Source organism: Oncorhynchus gorbuscha, linkage group LG26 (assembly GCF_021184085.1).
Source record: "Oncorhynchus gorbuscha isolate QuinsamMale2020 ecotype Even-year linkage group LG26, OgorEven_v1.0, whole genome shotgun sequence".
NCBI classification, from domain to species: domain Eukaryota; kingdom Metazoa; phylum Chordata; class Actinopteri; order Salmoniformes; family Salmonidae; genus Oncorhynchus; species Oncorhynchus gorbuscha.
Genome location: NC_060198.1, coordinates 40456924 through 40476923, shown reverse-complemented (window position 1 = coordinate 40476923; position 20000 = coordinate 40456924). Strand labels below are relative to the sequence as shown.

Below are 20000 nucleotides of genomic sequence, written 5' to 3'. Positions count from 1 at the left end.
GTAAGAGAGATAGAGAGAGGCCGAAGGAGAAAGGGAGAGAGAAATTGACTTAAACTTAGTGGGAGAGAGGGGGTGGTTATTTCCCCATAGTTCTCATTAAAGGCTGCTAATCCCCCTGCACTTGCCTGCAGAAAAGGGCCGGAGGGTAGGAGAGAGAGAGAGAGAGAGAGAGAGAGAGAGAGAGAGAGAGAGAGAGAGAGAGAGAGAGAGAGAGAGAGAGAGAGAGAGAGAGAGAGAGAGAGAGAGAGAGAGAGAGAGAGAGAGAGAGAGAGAGAGAGAGAGAGAGAGAGAGAGAGAGAGAGAGAATGAAGAAAGGAAGGAAGGAAGGAAGGTAGGAATGAGAGAGAGAGGGAGGCCCATACTATAGTCTGCAGAGATAACGAATGTCAGCACAGATACAAGAAGATGGAGAAAGAGTAACATGGACAAAGATATAATAAATCAATAGAGTGAGTGAGTGAGTGAGTGAGTGAGTGAGTGAGTGAGTGAGTGAGTGAGTGAGTGAGTGAGTGAGTGAGTGAGTGAGTGAGTGAGTGAGTGAGTGAGTGAGTGAGTGAGTGCGTGAGTGAGTGCGTGAGAGGGGGTGGGGGTGAAATCCCATTCCTTACAAAATATTTTAAGAAAGTTGAAGCTCATTTACTGCATTTCTGTACGATTTAAAAACTCTAAATTGCAATTTGGAGAACAGCAAAAACAAGCAAAAAAGACCCAACCATTATTGCCTGAGTTGTTCTAGCTTCATTCACCTCAGTCCATCTACAAACATACAGCCTATTAGCAAGACAGTTAGCCGCATTAACTCATCTACAAACATATAGCCTATTAGCAAGACAGTTAGCCTCATTAACTCATCTACAAACATATAGCCTATTAGCAATACAGTTAGCCTCATTAACTCATCTACAAACATACAGCATCTACTATTAGCAATAGCCTCATTAACTCATCTACTCAGCCTATTAGCAATACAACTCATTAAGCCTATTCAATACAGTTAGCCTCATTAACTCATCTACAAACATACAGCCTATTAGCAATACAGTTAGCCTCATTAACTCATCTACAAACATACAGCCTATTAGCAATACAGTTAGCCGCATTAACTCATCTACAAACATACAGCCTATTAGCAATACAGTTAGCCTCATTAACTCATCTACAAACATACAGCCTATTAGCAATACAGTTAGCCTCATTAACTCATCTACAAACATACAGCCTATTAGCAATACAGTTAGCCTCATTAACTCATCTACAAACATACAGCCTATTAGCAATACAGTTAGCCTCATTAACTCATCTACAAACATACAGCCTATTAGCAATACAGTTAGCCTCATTAACTCATCTACAAACATACAGCCTATTAGCAATACAGTTAGCCTCATTAACTCATCTACAAACATACAGCCTATTAGCAATACAGTTAGCCTCATTAACTCATCTACAAACATACAGCCTATTAGCAATACAGTTAGCCTCATTAACTCATCTACAAACATATAGCCTATTAGCAATACAGTTAGCCTCATTAACTCATCTACAAACATACAGCCTATTAGCAATACAGTTAGCCTCATTAACTCATCTACAAACATACAGCCTATTAGCATTAAATCTACAGTTAGCAATACAGTTAGCCTCATTAACTCATCTACAAACATATAGCCTATTAGCAATACAGTTAGCCTCATTAACTCATCTACAAACATACAGCCTATTAGCAATACAGTTAGCCTCATTAACTCATCTACAAACATACAGCCTATTAGCAATACAGTTAGCCTCATTAACTCATCTACAAACATATAGCCTATTAGCAATACAGTTATTAACTCATCTACAAACATATAGCCTATTTAACTCATCTACAAACATACAGCCTATTAGCAATACAGTTAGCCTCATTAACTCATCTACAAACATACAGCCTATTAGCAATACAGTTAGCCGCATTAACTCACATTAATTCAGCACCGGGATTAAAAACATACAGAGGGATCTGTTAGCAGAAAAAGTACTTTATTAGCAAATGGTAAACAGATTTACTGAATTTTTGTTGTTGTAATTTCCTGAAATTCTACATACACATTTGCCATGACTTATACCATGTTAATATGATATCTCAGTGACTTACAAAATCAATGGGGTCCCTTTGGAGGTCAGGGCCCCTGGGGAATTGCCCTGCATGCCCGGTTGGTAATTCAACCATGATTACTTTAGATGGCTGGCTAGACTAAGTAGATTCATTTACCAATCTAAAAAACGTTAACAGATATGGACTAATTGAGTGACTGTGAGTGTGGGAGGAAAACTGCTGATGAACAACCACGTTTTGAAATGTCACCTTGTGTATTCTACTATTCTAATTCTCAACAGTAAGTTGAGATCACGACCGAGTTCCCAAAATATATATTTTTCAAATTCTGAAAAATTGCAAAGATCCGGACCTCAGTGTCTTCATATGTAGCTACGGATCTGACTGCAATATGAGTGTAAAAGAGAGAAGTGACAGTCAATATGTAAGCTGCCTCAACCTATAGCTAGTTGTTAGTCAATAATACTGAATCAATAACAGTAAGTCAGAACTAGTCAGACTCAGGAGCAGAGATGGTCTTCCTCTCTGTTAGAAGTCTATAAAGAGTTAGTCTGGAGTGGAGGGCTCATGACAGAGTTTAATGAGTCATTTCAACCAATCAGTAGGTATATGTAGGTAGGTATATAGGTATATCAGTAGGTATATATAGGTTTATCAGTAGGTATATATAGGTATATCAGTCGGTATATATAGGTATATCAGTAGGTATATGTAGGTAGGTATATCAGTAGGTATATATAGGAATATGTAGGTAGGTATATAGGTATATCAGTAGGTATATATAGGTATATCAGTAGGTATATGTAGGTAGGTATATAGGTATATCAGTAGGTATATATAGGTATATCAGTAGGTATATATAGGTATATCAGTAGGTATATATAGGTATATCAGTAGGTATATGTAGGTAGGTATATCAGTAGGTATATATAGGTATATCAGTAGGTATATATAGGTATATATAGGTATATCAGTAGGTATATGTAGGTAGGTATATAGGTATATCAGTAGGTATATAGGTATATCAGTAGGTATATATAGGTATATCAGTAGGTATATGTAGGTAGGTATATCAGTAGGTATATGTACGTAGGTATATAGGTATATCAGTCGGTATATAGGTATATCAGTAGGTATATATAGGTATATATAGGTATATGTAGGTAGGTATATAGGTATATCAGTAGGTATATATAGGTATATCAGTAGGTATATATAGGTATATCAGTAGGTATATATAGGTATATCAGTAGGTATGTCTGTAGGTATATCAGTAGGTATATAGGTATATCAGTAGGTATACCAGTAGGTATATGTAGGTAGGTATATAGGTATATCAGTAGGTATATGTAGGTAGGTATATCAGAAGGTATATGTAGGTATGTATATAGGTATATCAGTAGGTATATCAGTAGGTATATCAGTAGGTATATGTAGGTAGGTATATCAGTAGGTATATGTAGGTAGGTATATAGGTATATCAGTAGGTATACCAGTAGGTATATGTAGGTAGGTATATCTAGGTAGGTATATAGGTATATCAGTAGGTATATCAGTAGGTATATGTAGGTAGGTATATAGGTATATCAGTAGGTATATCAGTAGGTATATGTAGGTAGGTATATCAGTAGGTATATGTAGGTAGGTATATCAGTAGGTATATGTAGGTAGGTATATAGGTATATCAGTAGGTATACCAGTAGGTATATGTAGGTAGGTATATCTAGGTAGGTATATAGGTATATCAGTAGGTATATCAGTAGGTATATGTAGGTAGGTATATGAGTAGGTATATGTAGGTAGGTATATCAGTAGGTATATGTAGGTAGGTATATCAGTAGGTATATGTAGGTAGGTATATAGGTATATCAGTCGGTATATAGGTATATCAGTAGGTATATATAGGTATATATAGGTATATCAGTAGGTATATGTAGGTAGGTATATAGGTATATCAGTAGGTATATATAGGTATATAGGTATATCAGTAGGTATATATAGGTATATCAGTAGGTATGTCTGTAGGTATATCAGTAGGTATATAGGTATATCAGTAGGTATACCAGTAGGTATATGTAGGTAGGTATATAGGTATATCAGTAGGTATATGTAGGTAGGTATATCAGTAGGTATATGTAGGTAGGTATATAGGTATATCAGTAGGTATATCAGTAGGTATATGTAGGTAGGTATATCAGTAGGTATATGTAGATAGGTATATAGGTATATCAGTAGGTATATCAGTAGGTATATGTAGGTAGGTATATGAGTAGGTATATGTAGGTAGGTATATCAGTAGGTATATGTAGGTAGGTATATCTAGGTAGGTATATAGGTATATCAGTAGGTATATCAGTAGGTATATGTAGGTAGGTATATAAGTAGGTATATGTAGGTAGGTATATAGGTATATCAGTAGGTATATGTAGGTAGGTATATAGGTATATCAGTAGGTATATGTAGGTAGGTATATAGGTATATCAGTAGGTATATCAGTAGGTATATGTAGGTAGGTATATCTAGGTAGGTATATAGGTATATCAGTAGGTATATCAGTAGGTATATGTAGGTAGGTATATGAGTAGGTATATGTAGGTAGGTATATCAGTAGGTATATGTAGGTAGGTATATCAGTAGGTATATCTAGGTAGGTATATAGGTATATCAGTAGGTATATCAGTAGGTATATGTAGGTAGGTATATAAGTAGGTATATGTAGGTAGGTATATAGGTATATCAGTAGGTATATGTAGGTAGGTATATAGGTATATCAGTAGGTATATCAGTAGGTCTATGTAGGTAGGTATATCAGTAGGTATATGTAGGTAGGTATATAGGTATATCAGTAGGTATATCAGTAGGTATATGTAGGTAGGTATATCAGTAGGTATATGTAGGTAGGTATATAGGTATATCAGTAGGTATATCAGTAGGTATATGTAGGTAGGTATATCAGTAGGTATATGTAGGTAGGTATATAGGTATATCAGTAGGTATATCAGTAGGTATATGTAGGTAGGTATATCTAGGTAGGTATATAGGTATATCAGTAGGTATATCAGTAGGTAGGTATATAAGTAGGTATATGTAGGTAGGTATATAGGTATATCAGTAGGTATATCAGTAGGTATATGTAGGTAGGTATATAGGTATATCAGTAGGTATATCAGTAGGTATATGTAGGTAGGTATATCAGTAGGTATATCAGTAGGTATATGTAGGTAGGTATATCAGTAGGTATATGTAGGTAGGTATATAGGTATATCAGTAGGTATACCAGTAGGTATATGTAGGTAGGTATATAGGTATATCAGTAGGTATATCAGTAGGTATATGTAGGTAGGTATATGAGTAGGTATATGTAGGTAGGTATATCAGTAGGTATATGTAGGTAGGTATATCAGTAGGTATATGTAGGTATATATAGGTATATCAGTCGGTATATAGGTATATCAGTAGGTATATATAGGTATATATAGGTATATCAGTAGGTATATGTAGGTAGGTATATAGGTATATCAGTAGGTATATATAGGTATATAGGTATATCAGTAGGTATATATAGGTATATCAGTAGGTATGTCTGTAGGTATATCAGTAGGTATATAGGTATATCAGTAGGTATATGTAGGTAGGTATATCAGTAGGTATATGTAGGTAGGTATATAGGTATATCAGTCGGTATATAGGTATATCAGTAGGTATATATAGGTATATATAGGTATATCAGTAGGTATATGTAGGTAGGTATATAGGTATATCAGTAGGTATATGTAGGTAGGTATATCAGTAGGTATATGTAGGTAGGTATATAGGTATATCAGTAGGTATATCAGTAGGTATATGTAGGTAGGTATATCAGTAGGTATATGTAGATAGGTATATAGGTATATCAGTAGGTATATCAGTAGGTATATGTAGGTAGGTATATGAGTAGGTATATCAGTAGGTATATGTAGGTAGGTATATCTAGGTAGGTATATAGGTATATCAGTAGGTATATCAGTAGGTATATGTAGGTAGGTATATAAGTAGGTATATGTAGGTAGGTATATAGGTATATCAGTAGGTATATGTAGGTAGGTATATAGGTATATCAGTAGGTATATGTAGGTAGGTATATAGGTATATCAGTAGGTATATCAGTAGGTATATGTAGGTAGGTATATCTAGGTAGGTATATAGGTATATCAGTAGGTATATCAGTAGGTATATGTAGGTAGGTATATGAGTAGGTATATGTAGGTAGGTATATCAGTAGGTATATGTAGGTAGGTATATCAGTAGGTATATCTAGGTAGGTATATAGGTATATCAGTAGGTATATCAGTAGGTATATGTAGGTAGGTATATAAGTAGGTATATGTAGGTAGGTATATAGGTATATCAGTAGGTATATGTAGGTAGGTATATAGGTATATCAGTAGGTATATGTAGGTAGGTATATCAGTAGGTATATGTAGGTAGGTATATAGGTATATCAGTAGGTATATCAGTAGGTCTATGTAGGTAGGTATATCAGTAGGTATATGTAGGTAGGTATATAGGTATATCAGTAGGTATATCAGTAGGTATATGTAGGTAGGTATATCAGTAGGTATATGTAGGTAGGTATATAGGTATATCAGTAGGTATATCAGTAGGTATATGTAGGTAGGTATATCAGTAGGTATATGTAGGTAGGTATATAGGTATATCAGTAGGTATATCAGTAGGTATATGTAGGTAGGTATATGTAGGTAGGTATATAGGTATATCAGTAGGTATATCAGTAGGTATATGTAGGTAGGTATATCAGTAGGTATATGTAGGTAGGTATATAGGTATATCGGTAGGTATAAGTAGGTAGGTATATCAGTAGGTATATGTAGGTAGGTATATAGGTATATCAGTAGGTATATCAGTAGGTATATGTAGGTAGGTATATCAGTAGGTATATGTAGGTAGGTATATAGGTATATCAGTAGGTATATCAGTAGGTATAAGTAGGTAGGTATATCAGTAGGTATATAGGTATATCAGTAGGTATATCAGTAGGTATATGTAGGTAGGTATATCAGTAGGTATATGTAGGTAGGTATATAGGTATATCAGTAGGTATATCAGTAGGTATATGTAGGTAGGTATATCAGTAGGTATATGTAGGTAGGTATATAGGTATATCAGTAGGTATATGTAGGTAGGTATATAGGTATATCAGTACGTATATGTAGGTAGGTATATAGGTATATCAGTAGGTATATCAGTAGGTATATGTAGGTAGGTATATAGGTATATCAGTAGGTATATCAGTAGGTATATGTAGGTAGGTATATCAGTAGGTATATGTAGGTAGGTATATAGGTATATCAGTAGGTATATCAGTAGGTATATGTAGGTAGGTATATAGGTATATCAGTAGGTATATCAGTAGGTATATCAGTAGGTATATCTAGGTAGGTATATAGGTATATCAGTAGGTATATCAGTAGGTATATGCAGGTAGGTATATGTAGGTAGCTATATAGGTATATCAGTAGGTATATCAGTAGGTATATGTAGGTAGGTATATAGGTATATCAGTAGGTATATGCAGGTAGGTATATCAGTAGGTATATATAGGTAGGGATATAGGTATATCAGTAGGTATATGTAGGTAGGTATATCAGTAGGTATATGTAGGTAGGTATATAGGTATATCAGTAGGTATATCAGTAGGTATATGTAGGTAGGTATATAGGTATATCAGTAGGTATATCAGTAGGTATATGTAGGTAGGTATATCAGTAGGTATATGTAGGTAGGTATATAGGTACAGTATTATATCAGTAGGTATATCAGTAGGTATATGCAGGTAGGTATATAGGTATATCAGTAGGTATATCAGTAGGTATATGTAGGTAGGTATATAGGTATATCAGTAGGTATATGTAGGTAGGTATATCAGTAGGTATATGCAGGTAGGTATATCAGTAGGTATATGTAGGTAGGGATATAGGTATATCAGTAGGTATATGTAGGTAGGTATATCAGTAGGTATATGTAGGTAGGTATATAGGTATATCAGTAGGTATATGTAGGTAGGTATAACAGTAGGTATATGTAGGTAGGTATATAGGTATATCAGTAGGTATATCAGTAGGTATATGTAGGTAGGTATATCAGTAGGTATATGTAGGTAGGTATATAGGTATATCAGTTGGTATATATCCACCCGTTCCTCTTCTCCCACCTGCTTCGGTGTTGAACAGAACCTCTCCTGTCTTAATCAAATGTGCTAATGCCCCTAAGATTAACTGCAGAATTAAAATGTACAGTATATAAAATCTTTATGTAAAATGTATGTATATGAATTAGAAAAGCTGTAAATAACAAAGAAGACGTGTCCTCTGAAGAAGGTGGTGAGTGGGTTAATAAAACATTTAAAAAATGTAAAAGCAGAATTACCGTAATTATACAAAGAGTGTCATAATAATTGAAACAATAATGATGGTGATTATGGGAATATTTTTCATGCATTATGCTGTATTGATAAACTTTCTCCTCCTCCTCAATGATCTCAGATTATATTTAGCTTCCCTAGCTTGCATTCTGTTTGCGTGTGTGTTTTTTGAAGGGACTGAGTTTTAATTCTAGTGTGTGATTGAATGTACATGTTGGTGCAGTATGTCAGTGTGTGTGTAAGAAACAATCTATTGCATGCTGACACACCTACTCCCTTTCAATGTCTCTCTTTCTCCATCTCTCTTTTTCTCTCACTCCCTCCCTCCCTCTCTATATCCCTCCCTCGCTCCCTCTCTCTCCCTCTCTCATACATAAACCCTTTCCTCCCCCTGATTCCACCTCTCTCGTTCTCCGTCTCACTGTAAAACACACATACACACAGGCACAGGCACAGGCACTCTCTCACTTTATCCCATAGTTCCCCATCTCCAAGGGAACACAGGATTGTCTCTATGGCAACAAGGAGCTTGCTCCACTAATGAACTGGTTGCCATAGTGATTCGGTTGGCTGTGCACAAACCCAGACTGAATAAAAGAGAGGGAGAGAGACATTTTACACCTCTGCACAGTATTCCATGCTCACTCTCCCCTCCCTCCCTCCCTCCCTCCCTCCCTCCCTCCCTCCCTCCCTCCCTCCCTCCCTCACACACACACACACACACACACACACACACACACACACACACACACACACACACACACACACACACACACACACACACACACACACACACACACACACACACACACACACACACACACACACACACACACACACACACACACACACACACAGCCTTTCAGACAGAGAGAGTGTGTAGACAGTCAGTGAGGGAGAGATTAAGACAGAAATTAAGACAGAAAGAGAGAGTTAAACACGTTAGTGAGATGTATTGAGCCGTGGAGCATACATCCATGCATGCAGAAGCAGCAAGCGAGAGATCCAGCTGCTCTCCAGAAGGACCAATCACACAGCCGCTTCAAGGTCAGGGGAATGGCCTGCTCTACCTCAGCCTCAGCCCAGACTCACACCAGAGAGAGAGAAAGAGAGGAAGACTGTTTGATTCATGATCTACAGAAACAGACGTGGATCCAATGCTAACTGTGCGTATATGATACAGCACAATCAAATATTCTATTCATCTCACCATAAAGGAGCTCACTGGTCAGAGGAGACAGTACAATCAGCCATTCATATCTCCTTACTGTATAAAACCATACACATCACTGGTCCCTGTGGTGGACTCACAAACTCTCCCTAGTGGTTCAGAATGGTAATAACAGCAGTACTGCAGCGAGGAGCGGTTCTCCACTTCTGACAGACACACTAATACTGCACCAGGACCCTTCCCTTAGTCTAGACTGTTAAATTGCTGTTACTTTTCTACTTTACAGTTCAATGCTTTCCTTTTCCTCAATTTTCTTCTTTCGTGTTTTCATCTAAACCCCAACTACCCCTTCCTCTCTCCACCCTCTATCTCTTCTCTATAAGCACCACCATTGAACACGCTCTCTCCTCTCTCTCCCTCTCTCTCTCCCCTTCTCTCCCCGTTTCCTCTGCAGAAGTGTTTGCGGTTCAACCCGGATGCGACCGTTTGGAAGGCCAAGCAGCAGGTGCTATGTTCTCTGACCGATTCGTTGCGGGATGTGTTGAACTATGGCTTGTTCCAACCTGCCACCGAAGGCCATGACGCCAAGTTCCTGGAGGAGGAGAAGATGCTGAGAGAGTACCCACAATCCTTTGAGAAGGGGGTACCATATCTGGAGGTATATACGGCCTGGATGTAAGGTTACACTGTAAGGTTACTCTCACTCTGTTGGTTACTCTGTAAGGTTACTCTCACTCTGTGGGTTACTCTGTAAGGTTACTCTGTAGGGTTACACTGTAAGGTTACTCTGTAGGGTTACACTGTAAGGTTACTCTCACTCTGTAAGGTTACTCTTTCTGTAAGGTTACTATGTAAGGTTACTCTGTACGGTTACTCTGTGGGCTACACTGTAAGGTTATTCTGTAAGGTTACTCTGTGGGCTACACTGTAAGGTTACTCTGTAAGGTTACTCTGTGGGCTACACTGTAAGGTTACTCTGTAAGGTTACTCTGTGGGCTACACTGTAAGGTTACTCTCACTCTTAGGGCTACACTGTAAGGTTACTCTCACTCTTTGGGCTACACTGTAAGGTTACTCTCACTCTTAGGGCTACGCTGTAAGGTTACTCTCACTCTGTGGGTTACTCTGTAAGGTCACTCTGTGGGGTTACACTGTTACGTTACTCTGTGGGCTACACTGTAAGGTTACTCTCACTCTGTGGGTTACTCTGTAAGGTTACACTGTAAGGTTACTCTGTGGGTTACTCTGTAAGGTTACTCTGTAAGGTTACACTGTAAGGTTACTCTGTGGGTTACTCTGTGGGCTACACTGTAAGGTTACTCTCACTCTGTGGGTTACTCTGTGGGTTGCTCTGTAAGGTTACTCTGTAAGGTTACTTTCGCTCTGTGGGTTACTCTGTATGGTTACTCTCACTCTGTAAGGTTACTCTGTGGGTTACTCTGTAAGGTTACTCTGTGGGTTACTCTGTAAGGTTACTCTGTAAGGTTACTCTCTAAGGTTACACTGTAAGGTTACTCTGTAAGGTTACTCTGTGGGCTACACTGTAAGGTTACACTGTAAGGTTACTCTGTGGGCTACTCTCACTCTGTGGGCTACACTGTAAGGTTACACTGTAAGGTTACTCTGTGGGCTACACTGTAAGGTTACACTGTAAGGTTACTCTGTACAGTTACTCTGTAGGTTACTATGTAAGGTTACTCTGTAAGGTTACCCTGTAAGGTTACTTTCGCTCTGTGGGTTACTCTGTAAGGTTACTCTGTATGGTTACTCTCACTCGGTAATGTTACTCTGTGGGTTACTCTGTAAGGTTACTCTGTGGGTTACTCTGTGGGCTACACTGTAAGGTTACTCTGTAAGTTTACTCTGTGGGCTACACTGTAATGTTACTCTGTAAGGTTACTCTGTAAGGTTACTCTGCAAGGTTACTCTGTGGGCTACTCTGTAAGGTTACACTGTACGGTTACTCTGTACGGTTACTCTGTGGGCTACACTGTAAGGTTACTCTGTGGGCTACACTGTACGGTTACTCTGTGGGCTACACTGTAAGGTTACTCTGTAAGGTTACTCTGTAAGGTTACTCTGTGGGCTACACTGTAAGGTTACTCTGTAAGGTTCCTCTGTGGGCTACTCTGTAAGGTTACTCTGTAAGGTTACTCTGTGGGCTACACTGTAAGGTTACTCTGTAAGGTTACTCTGTGGGCTACACTGTAAGGTTACACTTTAAGGTTACTCTGTGGGCTACTCTCACTCTGTGGGCTACTCTGTAAGGGTACTCTGTGGGCTACACTGTAAGGTTACTCTGTAAGGTTACTCTGTGGGCTACATTGTAAGTTTACTCTGCAAGGTTACTCTGTGGGCTACACTGTACGGTTACTCTGTGGGCTACACTGAAAGGTTACTCTGTAAGGTTCCTCTGTAAGGCTACTATGTGGGCTACACTGTAAGGTTACTCTGTAAGGTTCCTCTGTGGGCTACACTGTACGTTTACTCTGTAAGGTTGCTCTGTGGGCTACACTGTAAGGTTACTCTGTAAGGTTACTCTGTGGGCTACACTGTAAGGTTCCTCTGTAAGGTTACTCTGTGGTCTACACTGTAAGGTTACTCTGTGAGCTACACTGTAAGGTTACTCTGTAAGGTTCCTCTGTGGGCTACACTGTAAGGTTCCTCTGTAAGGTTCCTCTGTAAGGTTACTCTGTGGTCTACACTGTAAGGTTACTCTGTGAGCTACACTGTAAGGTTACTCTGTAAGGTTCCTCTGTAAGGTTACTCTGTGGGCTACACTGTAAGGTTACTCTTTAAGGTTCCTCTGTGGGCTACACTGTAAGTTTACTCTGTAAGGTTACTCTGTGGGCTACACTGTAAGGTTACTCTGTAAGGTTACTCTGTGGGCTACACTGTAAGGTTACACTGTGGGCTACTCTCACTCTGTGGGCTACTCTGTAAGGGTACTCTGTGGGCTACACTGTAAGGTTACTCTGTAAGGTTACTCTGTGGGCTACATTGTAAGTTTACTCTGCAAGGTTACTCTGTGGACTACAATGTATGGTTACTCTGTGGGCTACACTGTAAGGTTACTCTGTAAGGTTACTCTGTGGGCTACACTGTAAGGTTACTCTGTAAGGTTACTCTGTGGGCTACACTGTAAGATTACACTGTAAGATTACTCTGTGGGCTACACTGTAAGGTTCCTCTGTAAGTTTACTCTGTGGTCTACACTGTAAGGTTACTCTGTGGGCTACACTGTAAGGTTATTCTGTAAGGTTACTCTGTAAGGTTACTCTGTGGGCTACACTGTAAGGTTACTCTGTAAGGTTACTCTGTGGGCTACACTGTAATGTTACTCTGTAAGGTTACTCTGTAAGGTTACTCTGCAAGGTTACTCTGTGGGCTACTCTGTAAGGTTACACTGTACAGTTACTCTGTACGGTTACTCTGTGGGCTACACTGTAAGGTTACTCTGTAAGGTTACTCTGTGGGCTACACTGTAAGGTTACTCTGTAAGGTTACTCTGTGGGCTACACTGTAAGGTTACACTATAAGTTTACTCTGTGGTCTACACTGTAAGGTTACTCTGTAAGCTACACGGTGAGGTTACTCTGTGGGCTACACTGTAAGGTTACTCTGTAAGGTTACTCTGTGGGCTACACTGTAAGGTTACTCTGTAAGGTTACACTGTAAGGTTACTCTGTAAGCTACACTGTAAGGTTACTCTGTGGGCTACACTGTAAGGTTACTCTGTAAGGTTACTCTGTGGGCTACACTGTAAGGTTACTCTGTAAGGTTACTCTGTGGGCTACACTGTAAGGTTACACTGTAAGGTTACTCTGTGGGCTACTCTGTAAGGGTACTCTGTGGGCTACACTGTAAGGTTACTTTGTGGGCTATATTGTAAGTTTACTCTGCAAGGTTACTCTGTGGGCTACACTGTACGGTTACTCTGTGGGCTACACTGTAAGGTTACTCTGTAAGGTTACTCTGTGGGCTACACTGTAAGGTTACTCTGTAAGGTTACTCTGTGGTCTACACTGTAAGGTTACTCTATGAGCTACACTGTAAGGTTACTCTGTAAGGTTCCTCTGTAAGGTTACTCTGTGGGCTACACTGTAAGGTTACTCTGTAAGGTTCCTCTGTGGGCTACACTGTAAGTTTACTCTGTGGGCTACACTGTAAGGTTACTCTGTAAGGTTACTCTGTGGGCTACACTGTAAGGTTACTCTGTAAGGTTACTCTGTGGGCTACACTGTAAGGTTACTCTGTAAGGTTACTCTGTGGGCTACACTGTAAGGTTATTCTGTAAGGTTACTCTGTGGGCTACACTGTAAGGTTACTCTGTAAGGTTACTCTGTGGGCTACACTGTAAGGTTATTCTGTAAGGTTACTCTGTAAGGTTACTCTGTGGGCTACACTGTAATGTTACTCTGTAAGGTTACTCTGTAAGTTTACTCTGTGGATACACTGTAAGGTTACTATGTAAGGTTACTCTGTACGGTTACTCTGTGGGCTACACTGTAAGGTTATTCTGTAAGGTTACTCTGTGGGCTACACTGTAAGGTTACTCTGTAAGGTTACTCTGTGGGCTACACTGTAAGGTTACTCTGTAAGGTTACTCTGTGGGCTACACTGTAAGGTTACTCTGGAAGGTTACTCTGGAAGGTTACTCTGCAAGGTTACTCTGTGGCCTACACTGTAAGGTTACTCTGTAAGGTTACTCTGTGGGCTACACTGTAAGGTTACTCTGTAAGGTTACTCTGTGGGCTACACTGTAATGTTCCTCTGTAAGGTTACTCTGTGGGCTACACTGTAAGGTTACTCTGTGGGCTACACTGTAAGGTTACTCTGTGGGCTACTCTCACTCTATGGGTTACTCTGTAAGGTTACTCTGTGGGCTACTCTCACTCTGTGGGTTACTCTGTAAGGTTACTCTGTGGGCTACTCTCACTCTGTGGGTTACTCTGTAAGGTTACTCTGTGGGCTACTCTCACTCTGTGGGTTACTCTGTAAGGTTACTCTGTGGGCTACACTGTAAGGTTACTCTGTGGGCTACACTGTAATGTTACTCTGTAAGGTTACTCTGTGGGCTACTCTCACTCTGTGGGTTACTCTGTAAGGTTACTCTGTGGGCTACTCTCACTCTGTGGCTGGAAACTAGTGCAAACCTGTGCCGTTTCTTTCTTTTTTCGTTGAGAGAGTAGTCCTTCTGTAGCTCAGTTGGTAGAGCATGGCGCTTGTAACGCCAGGGTAGTGGGTTTGATTCCCGGGACCACCCATACGTAGAATGTATGCACACATGACTGTAAGTCGCTTTGGATAAAAGCGTCTGCTAAATGGCATATATATATTATTATATATTATTATATATTAGTAGGACGAAGAGAAGGATGGAAGTTACGGGTAAGCTAGATACAGCATCATTTTGCAATACATCTGCAGGCTCCATCATGCGGATCTAGGCCAAAAGCTGAGAGAATTGAGGACAAAAGGCCTTCCAGTCAGGATTAACTCTCTCTCTCTCTCTCTCTCTGTCTCTCTCTCTCTCTGTCTCTCTCTCTCTCTGTCTCTCTCTCTCTCTCTCTCTCTCTCTCTCTCTCTAGTTTCGTTATAAGACCAGAGTGTACAAACAGACCAATCTAGATGAGAAACAGCTGGCTAAACTGCACACTAAGGTACTGGTTGTCTGTTTCTAAGGGTGTGGCACAATTTGAATTGTGGGTATAAGTGTGTGTAGCATGCATTGGTGCAGTATGAAGGTGTATGTGTTGGCGTGAGTGTGTGTATGTGTGTGCATACTTATGCGTGTGTGTGGGTGTGTGCACTCTTTGCTGTCAGTGTGTGTACACGCCTTGTATGTCTGTGTTAGCTGTGCTGTGCTTAGTGTGGCAGACAACTCCAGTATTAATGTGTCAATTCTGCTCTCTGTGGAACGCAGAGAGCAGAGAGCTTTCCCTATTGGAGAACCCTTCTTGGTTCCAGGTAGAACCATTTTGGTTCCAGGTAGAACCCTTGGACCTCAAAGGGTTCTCCTATGGGGACAGCCAAAGAACACTTTTAGGTTCTGCAGTCCCCTCATCTCTCTCTATCCCCTCATGCTCTCATAGGCCAGTCTGAAGAAGTTCATGGACTATATCCAAAGTGGCTCTGTGGACAAGATGGCCAAGTTCTTGGACAAAGGGCTTGACCCCAACTACCAGGACCCTGACATGGGAGGTGAGACGCTGTCAGATGCTGTCCGCTGCCAGGGTGACCTCTCCTCAGTCAGTTAGCACCAATCACCCATTTAGTCTGTCTGTCTGTCTGTCTGTCTGTCTGTCTGTCTGTCTGTCTGTCTGTCTGTCTGTCTGTCTGTCTGTCTGTCTGTCTGTCTGTCTGTCTGTCTGTCTGTCTGTCTGTCTGTCTGTCTGTCTGTCTGTCTGTCTGTCTGTCTGTCTGTCTGTCTGTCTGTCTGTCTGTCTGTCTGTCTGTCTGTCTGTCTGTCTGTCTGTCTGTGTTGTCCCTGATACCTTGACCCCCTAAGAAATCCTTCTTAGTGACCCATAACATTTGTGGGGCATATGGCCACTGTATATTTAGCATCCTAGAGATCATTTCCAGACCCTTCAGCCATACAACCTGTCATCTAGCTAGCAAACTGTTCATATCCAAGTTGAATTAGCTAACAGCCAAGATAGCTGTGGGAGCTATGGCTAATGGCTGTCCTCTGTAACCTCGACCTGAAAACCCCAAAATACTCTCTCCAACTCTGAATCACACTTACCCAAAGCTCTAACACTTTATTAAAGATAATTATAATAAGCAAAGGAGACAGTTAGTTTAAGTCTCATTTAAGATAATATAACGAGGTGGGAGACAGGCAGCTACTGTTAGCAGTTTTGGGTGTGCTGCAACAATCCTCTCACACAACAGAGCCTGCTGTCGCTGGGAGTGTGAAGTGCACTTCCACCTGGCAACACCAGGGGGCAGCAGAGAGCTCTACATCTGCCACTATCAGATAAGGGATACCGTACTACTACAGTAGACTAGAGTGACATGATGCTGTGATGTTCATGTCATAACTCCATGGCCCCACTCCTGTCAGTCTGATTAAATATATGAGCCCCTCCGTCACTCCATTGCTCCATCTCTCTCTCTCCTCTGTAGAAACCCCCCTGACGTTGGCTGTGCAATGTGAGCCGGGGGGAGGGGAGGCCATACGGGGGCTGGTGCTGGGAGGGGCTCATCTTGATTTCAGGTCCAAGGACGGACTCACACCTCTACACAAGGCTGTCCGCAGCCACTGCCACACAGCCTTGCTGGTAAACACACACACACACACACACACACCTCCTTACACTCACATCCATGGATTAAAGGAGCATGTATGGACCCACTGTGCATAGTGTCTTGTATTGAGATACAGTCATGATGTTCTTATAATGATATCGCATATGTTATAGTGATATTCAGCTAATCGTTTAATACACTCTTAGAAAAAAAGGTTCGTAAAGGGGTTTTCGGCTTTCCCCATAGGAGAACCCTTTTTGGTTCCATGTAGAACACTGTGGAAAGGATGCTACAAGGAACTTAAAAGGGTTCTATCTGGAACCAAAAGGGTTCTACCTGGAACTAAAAAGGGTTATTTAGAGGGTTCTCCTACGGGGACAGCCGAAGAAACCTTTTAGGTTCTAGATAGCACCTTTTTTCTAAGAGTGTAAGTATGTGTGTCTACCTGGTGTGTCCCTATAGACCTTGCTGTCTCTGGGTGCGTCTCCAGACTATAAGGACCGGCGGGGGCTGACTCCACTCTACCACACTGTGCTGACAGGGGGCGACACCTCCTGCTGTGAGACCCTGCTCCACCACCGCGCCAAGTTGGCCGTCAGGGATGAGAACGGCTGGGATGAGACACACCAGGTAGGTTGAGGTGTAGGTGTGTGTTTTTTTCTGTGGGGTTTAGTCTGTGTTCAAGTGTCAATGTCCATTAGCGTTTCACTGTGTTTGTGTGTATATAGGTTTGTGTGTCAGTGTGTAAATGTCATCTCTATATTTATGTTATCCATTCATGTCATGGTACGCCTCCCTTACCCTGATGTGTCTCTCCTGCTACTCACCCCCCTGTACCCCTCTAACCCATGATGAGGCCCGTCTCTCATCTCCCTGTACCTTCTAACCCATGATGAGGCCCGTCTCTCACCCCCCTGTACTCCTCTAACCCATGATGAGGCCCATCTCTCATCCCCCTTTACCCTCTAACCCATGATGAGGACCGTCTCTCATCTCCCTGTACCCTTTAACCCATGATGAGGCCGTCTCTCATCTCCCTGTACCCTTTAACCCATGATGAGGCCGTCTCTCATCTCCCTGTACCCTCTAACCCATGATGAGGCCCATCTCTCATCCCCCTTTACCCTCTAACCCATGATGAGGCCGTCTCTCATCTCCCTGTACCCTTTAACCCATGATGAGGCCGTCTCTCATCTCCCTGTACCCTCTAACCCATGATGAGGCCCATCTCTCATCCCCCTTTACCCTCTAACCCATGATGAGGACCGTCTCTCATCTCCCTGTACCCTTTAACCCATGATGAGGCCGTCTCTCATCTCCCTGTACCCTCTAACCCATGATGAGGCCCATCTCTCATCTCCCTGTACCCTCTAACCCATGATGAGGCCGTCTCTCATCTCCCTGTACCCTCTAACCCATGATGAGGCCGTCTCTCATCTCCCTGTACCCTCTAACCCATGATGAGGCCGTCTCTCATCTCCCTGTACCCTCTAACCCATGATGAGGCCCATCTCTCATCTCCCTGTACCCCTCTAACCCATGATGAGGCCCGTCTCTCATCTCCCTGTACCCTCTAACCCATGATGAGGCCCGTCTCTCATCTCCCTGTACCCTCTAACCCATGATGAGGCCCGTCTCTCATCTCCCTGTACCCTCTAACCCATGATGAGGCCCGTCTCTCACCCCCCTGTACCCTCTAAACCATGATGGGGCCCGTCTCTCATCCCCTTTACCCTCTAACCCATGATGAGGCCCGTATCTCATCTCCCTGTACCCTCTAACCCATGATGAGGCCCGTCTCTCATCTCCCTGTACCCTCTAACCCATGATGAGGCCCGTCTCTCACCCCCCTGTACCCTCTAAACCATGATGGGGCCCGTCTCTCATCCCCCTTTACCCTCTAACCCATGATGAGGCCCGTCTCTCATCTCCCTGTACCCTCTAACCCATGATGAGGCCCGTCTCTCATCTCCCTGTACCCTCTAACCCATGATGAGGCCCGTCTCTCACCCCCCTGTACCCTCTAACCCATGATGAGGCCCGTCTCTCATCTCCCTGTACCCTCTAACCCATGATGAGGCCCGTCTCTCATCCTCCTGTACCCTTTAACCCATGATGAGGCCCGTCTCTCATCCCCCTGTCACTCCATAGCTCAGGTATGAAGAGGACAGCAGATAGAACCCTGGAGACACACAGGTACTGTACTAACTTCCCCTCCATTTCAACATTCTTTCCATCCTTTCATCATTATGTCTGTGTGTATTTGTGCTGTTGTCGTTGAGCGTTGTCATTGTGTATCTATGTGCGTATCTATGTGCATATCTATGTGCATATCTGTGTGTGAGTGGCTCGGTAAGTGTGTATTCTCACTGTTTTCTGATGTGTGTGTGTTGTTCCTGTTTCTCTCTCCTTTTGACAATGTATAACCCCCCTCTTTCTCCACTCTTTATTTCCTTGATCTCTATCTTTCTCCATATCCCTCTTCATTCATTTTTATTTTCTTTACCTTTGATTGCCTGTCATCCCCACCCCCCCTCTCTCTTTCTATCTCTCTCTCTCCCCACCCCTCTCTCTCTCTCTCTTTCTATCTCTCTGTCCCCACCTCTCACCCTCTCTCTTTCTCTCACTCTGTCATTCTCTACCCCCATCTCTCTATCTCTCCCCACCTTTCTCGCTCTCTCTCCCTCCCTCTCTGTGCTCACTCTGCTTCTCCCCCCACCTCTCTCTCTCTCTCTCTCCCTCCCTCTCTGTGCTCACTCTGCTTCTCCCCCACCCTCTCTCTCTCTCTCTCTCTCTCTCCCTCCCTCACTGTGCTCACTCTGCTCTGATCCCAGGCCTGTCAGAATGGCAACGCCCAGCATCTGGAGCACCTTCTTTTTACGGGGCAGACTCCACTTCCCAGAATGCCTCAGGAAACACTGCCTTGCACGTTTGTGCTTTATACAACAAGGTAGTGCTCTCTAGTAGTGTCATAAACAAACATCAAATAAGATGACTAGTGATGTAGTTTTGTAATCCAGTATTACAGTTATTTGCTGCTAATTGATTGACAT

General features: G+C 41.8%; 1 protein-coding gene and 1 long non-coding RNA gene across 2 annotated transcripts in view; both read left to right on the top strand.

Moving 5' to 3' along the window:
• LOC124015384 (SH3 and multiple ankyrin repeat domains protein 1-like) overlaps positions 1-20000 on the top strand; it is a 149219-nt gene that overhangs the window by 90814 nt on the left and 38405 nt on the right. The window contains exons 3-7 of the mRNA XM_046330549.1: positions 10145-10348; positions 15282-15353; positions 15786-15894; positions 16825-16979; positions 17410-17577. Of these exons, the coding sequence (XP_046186505.1) occupies positions 10145-10348; positions 15282-15353; positions 15786-15894; positions 16825-16979; positions 17410-17577 (708 nt within the window). The remainder of the gene's footprint in view (positions 1-10144; positions 10349-15281; positions 15354-15785; positions 15895-16824; positions 16980-17409; positions 17578-20000) is intronic.
• The window catches only part of LOC124016544, a 2549-nt gene continuing 2376 nt past the window's right edge, over positions 19828-20000 (top strand). Inside the window, exon 1 of the long non-coding RNA XR_006835359.1 lies at positions 19828-19897. This is a non-coding gene — a long non-coding RNA (uncharacterized LOC124016544). The remainder of the gene's footprint in view (positions 19898-20000) is intronic.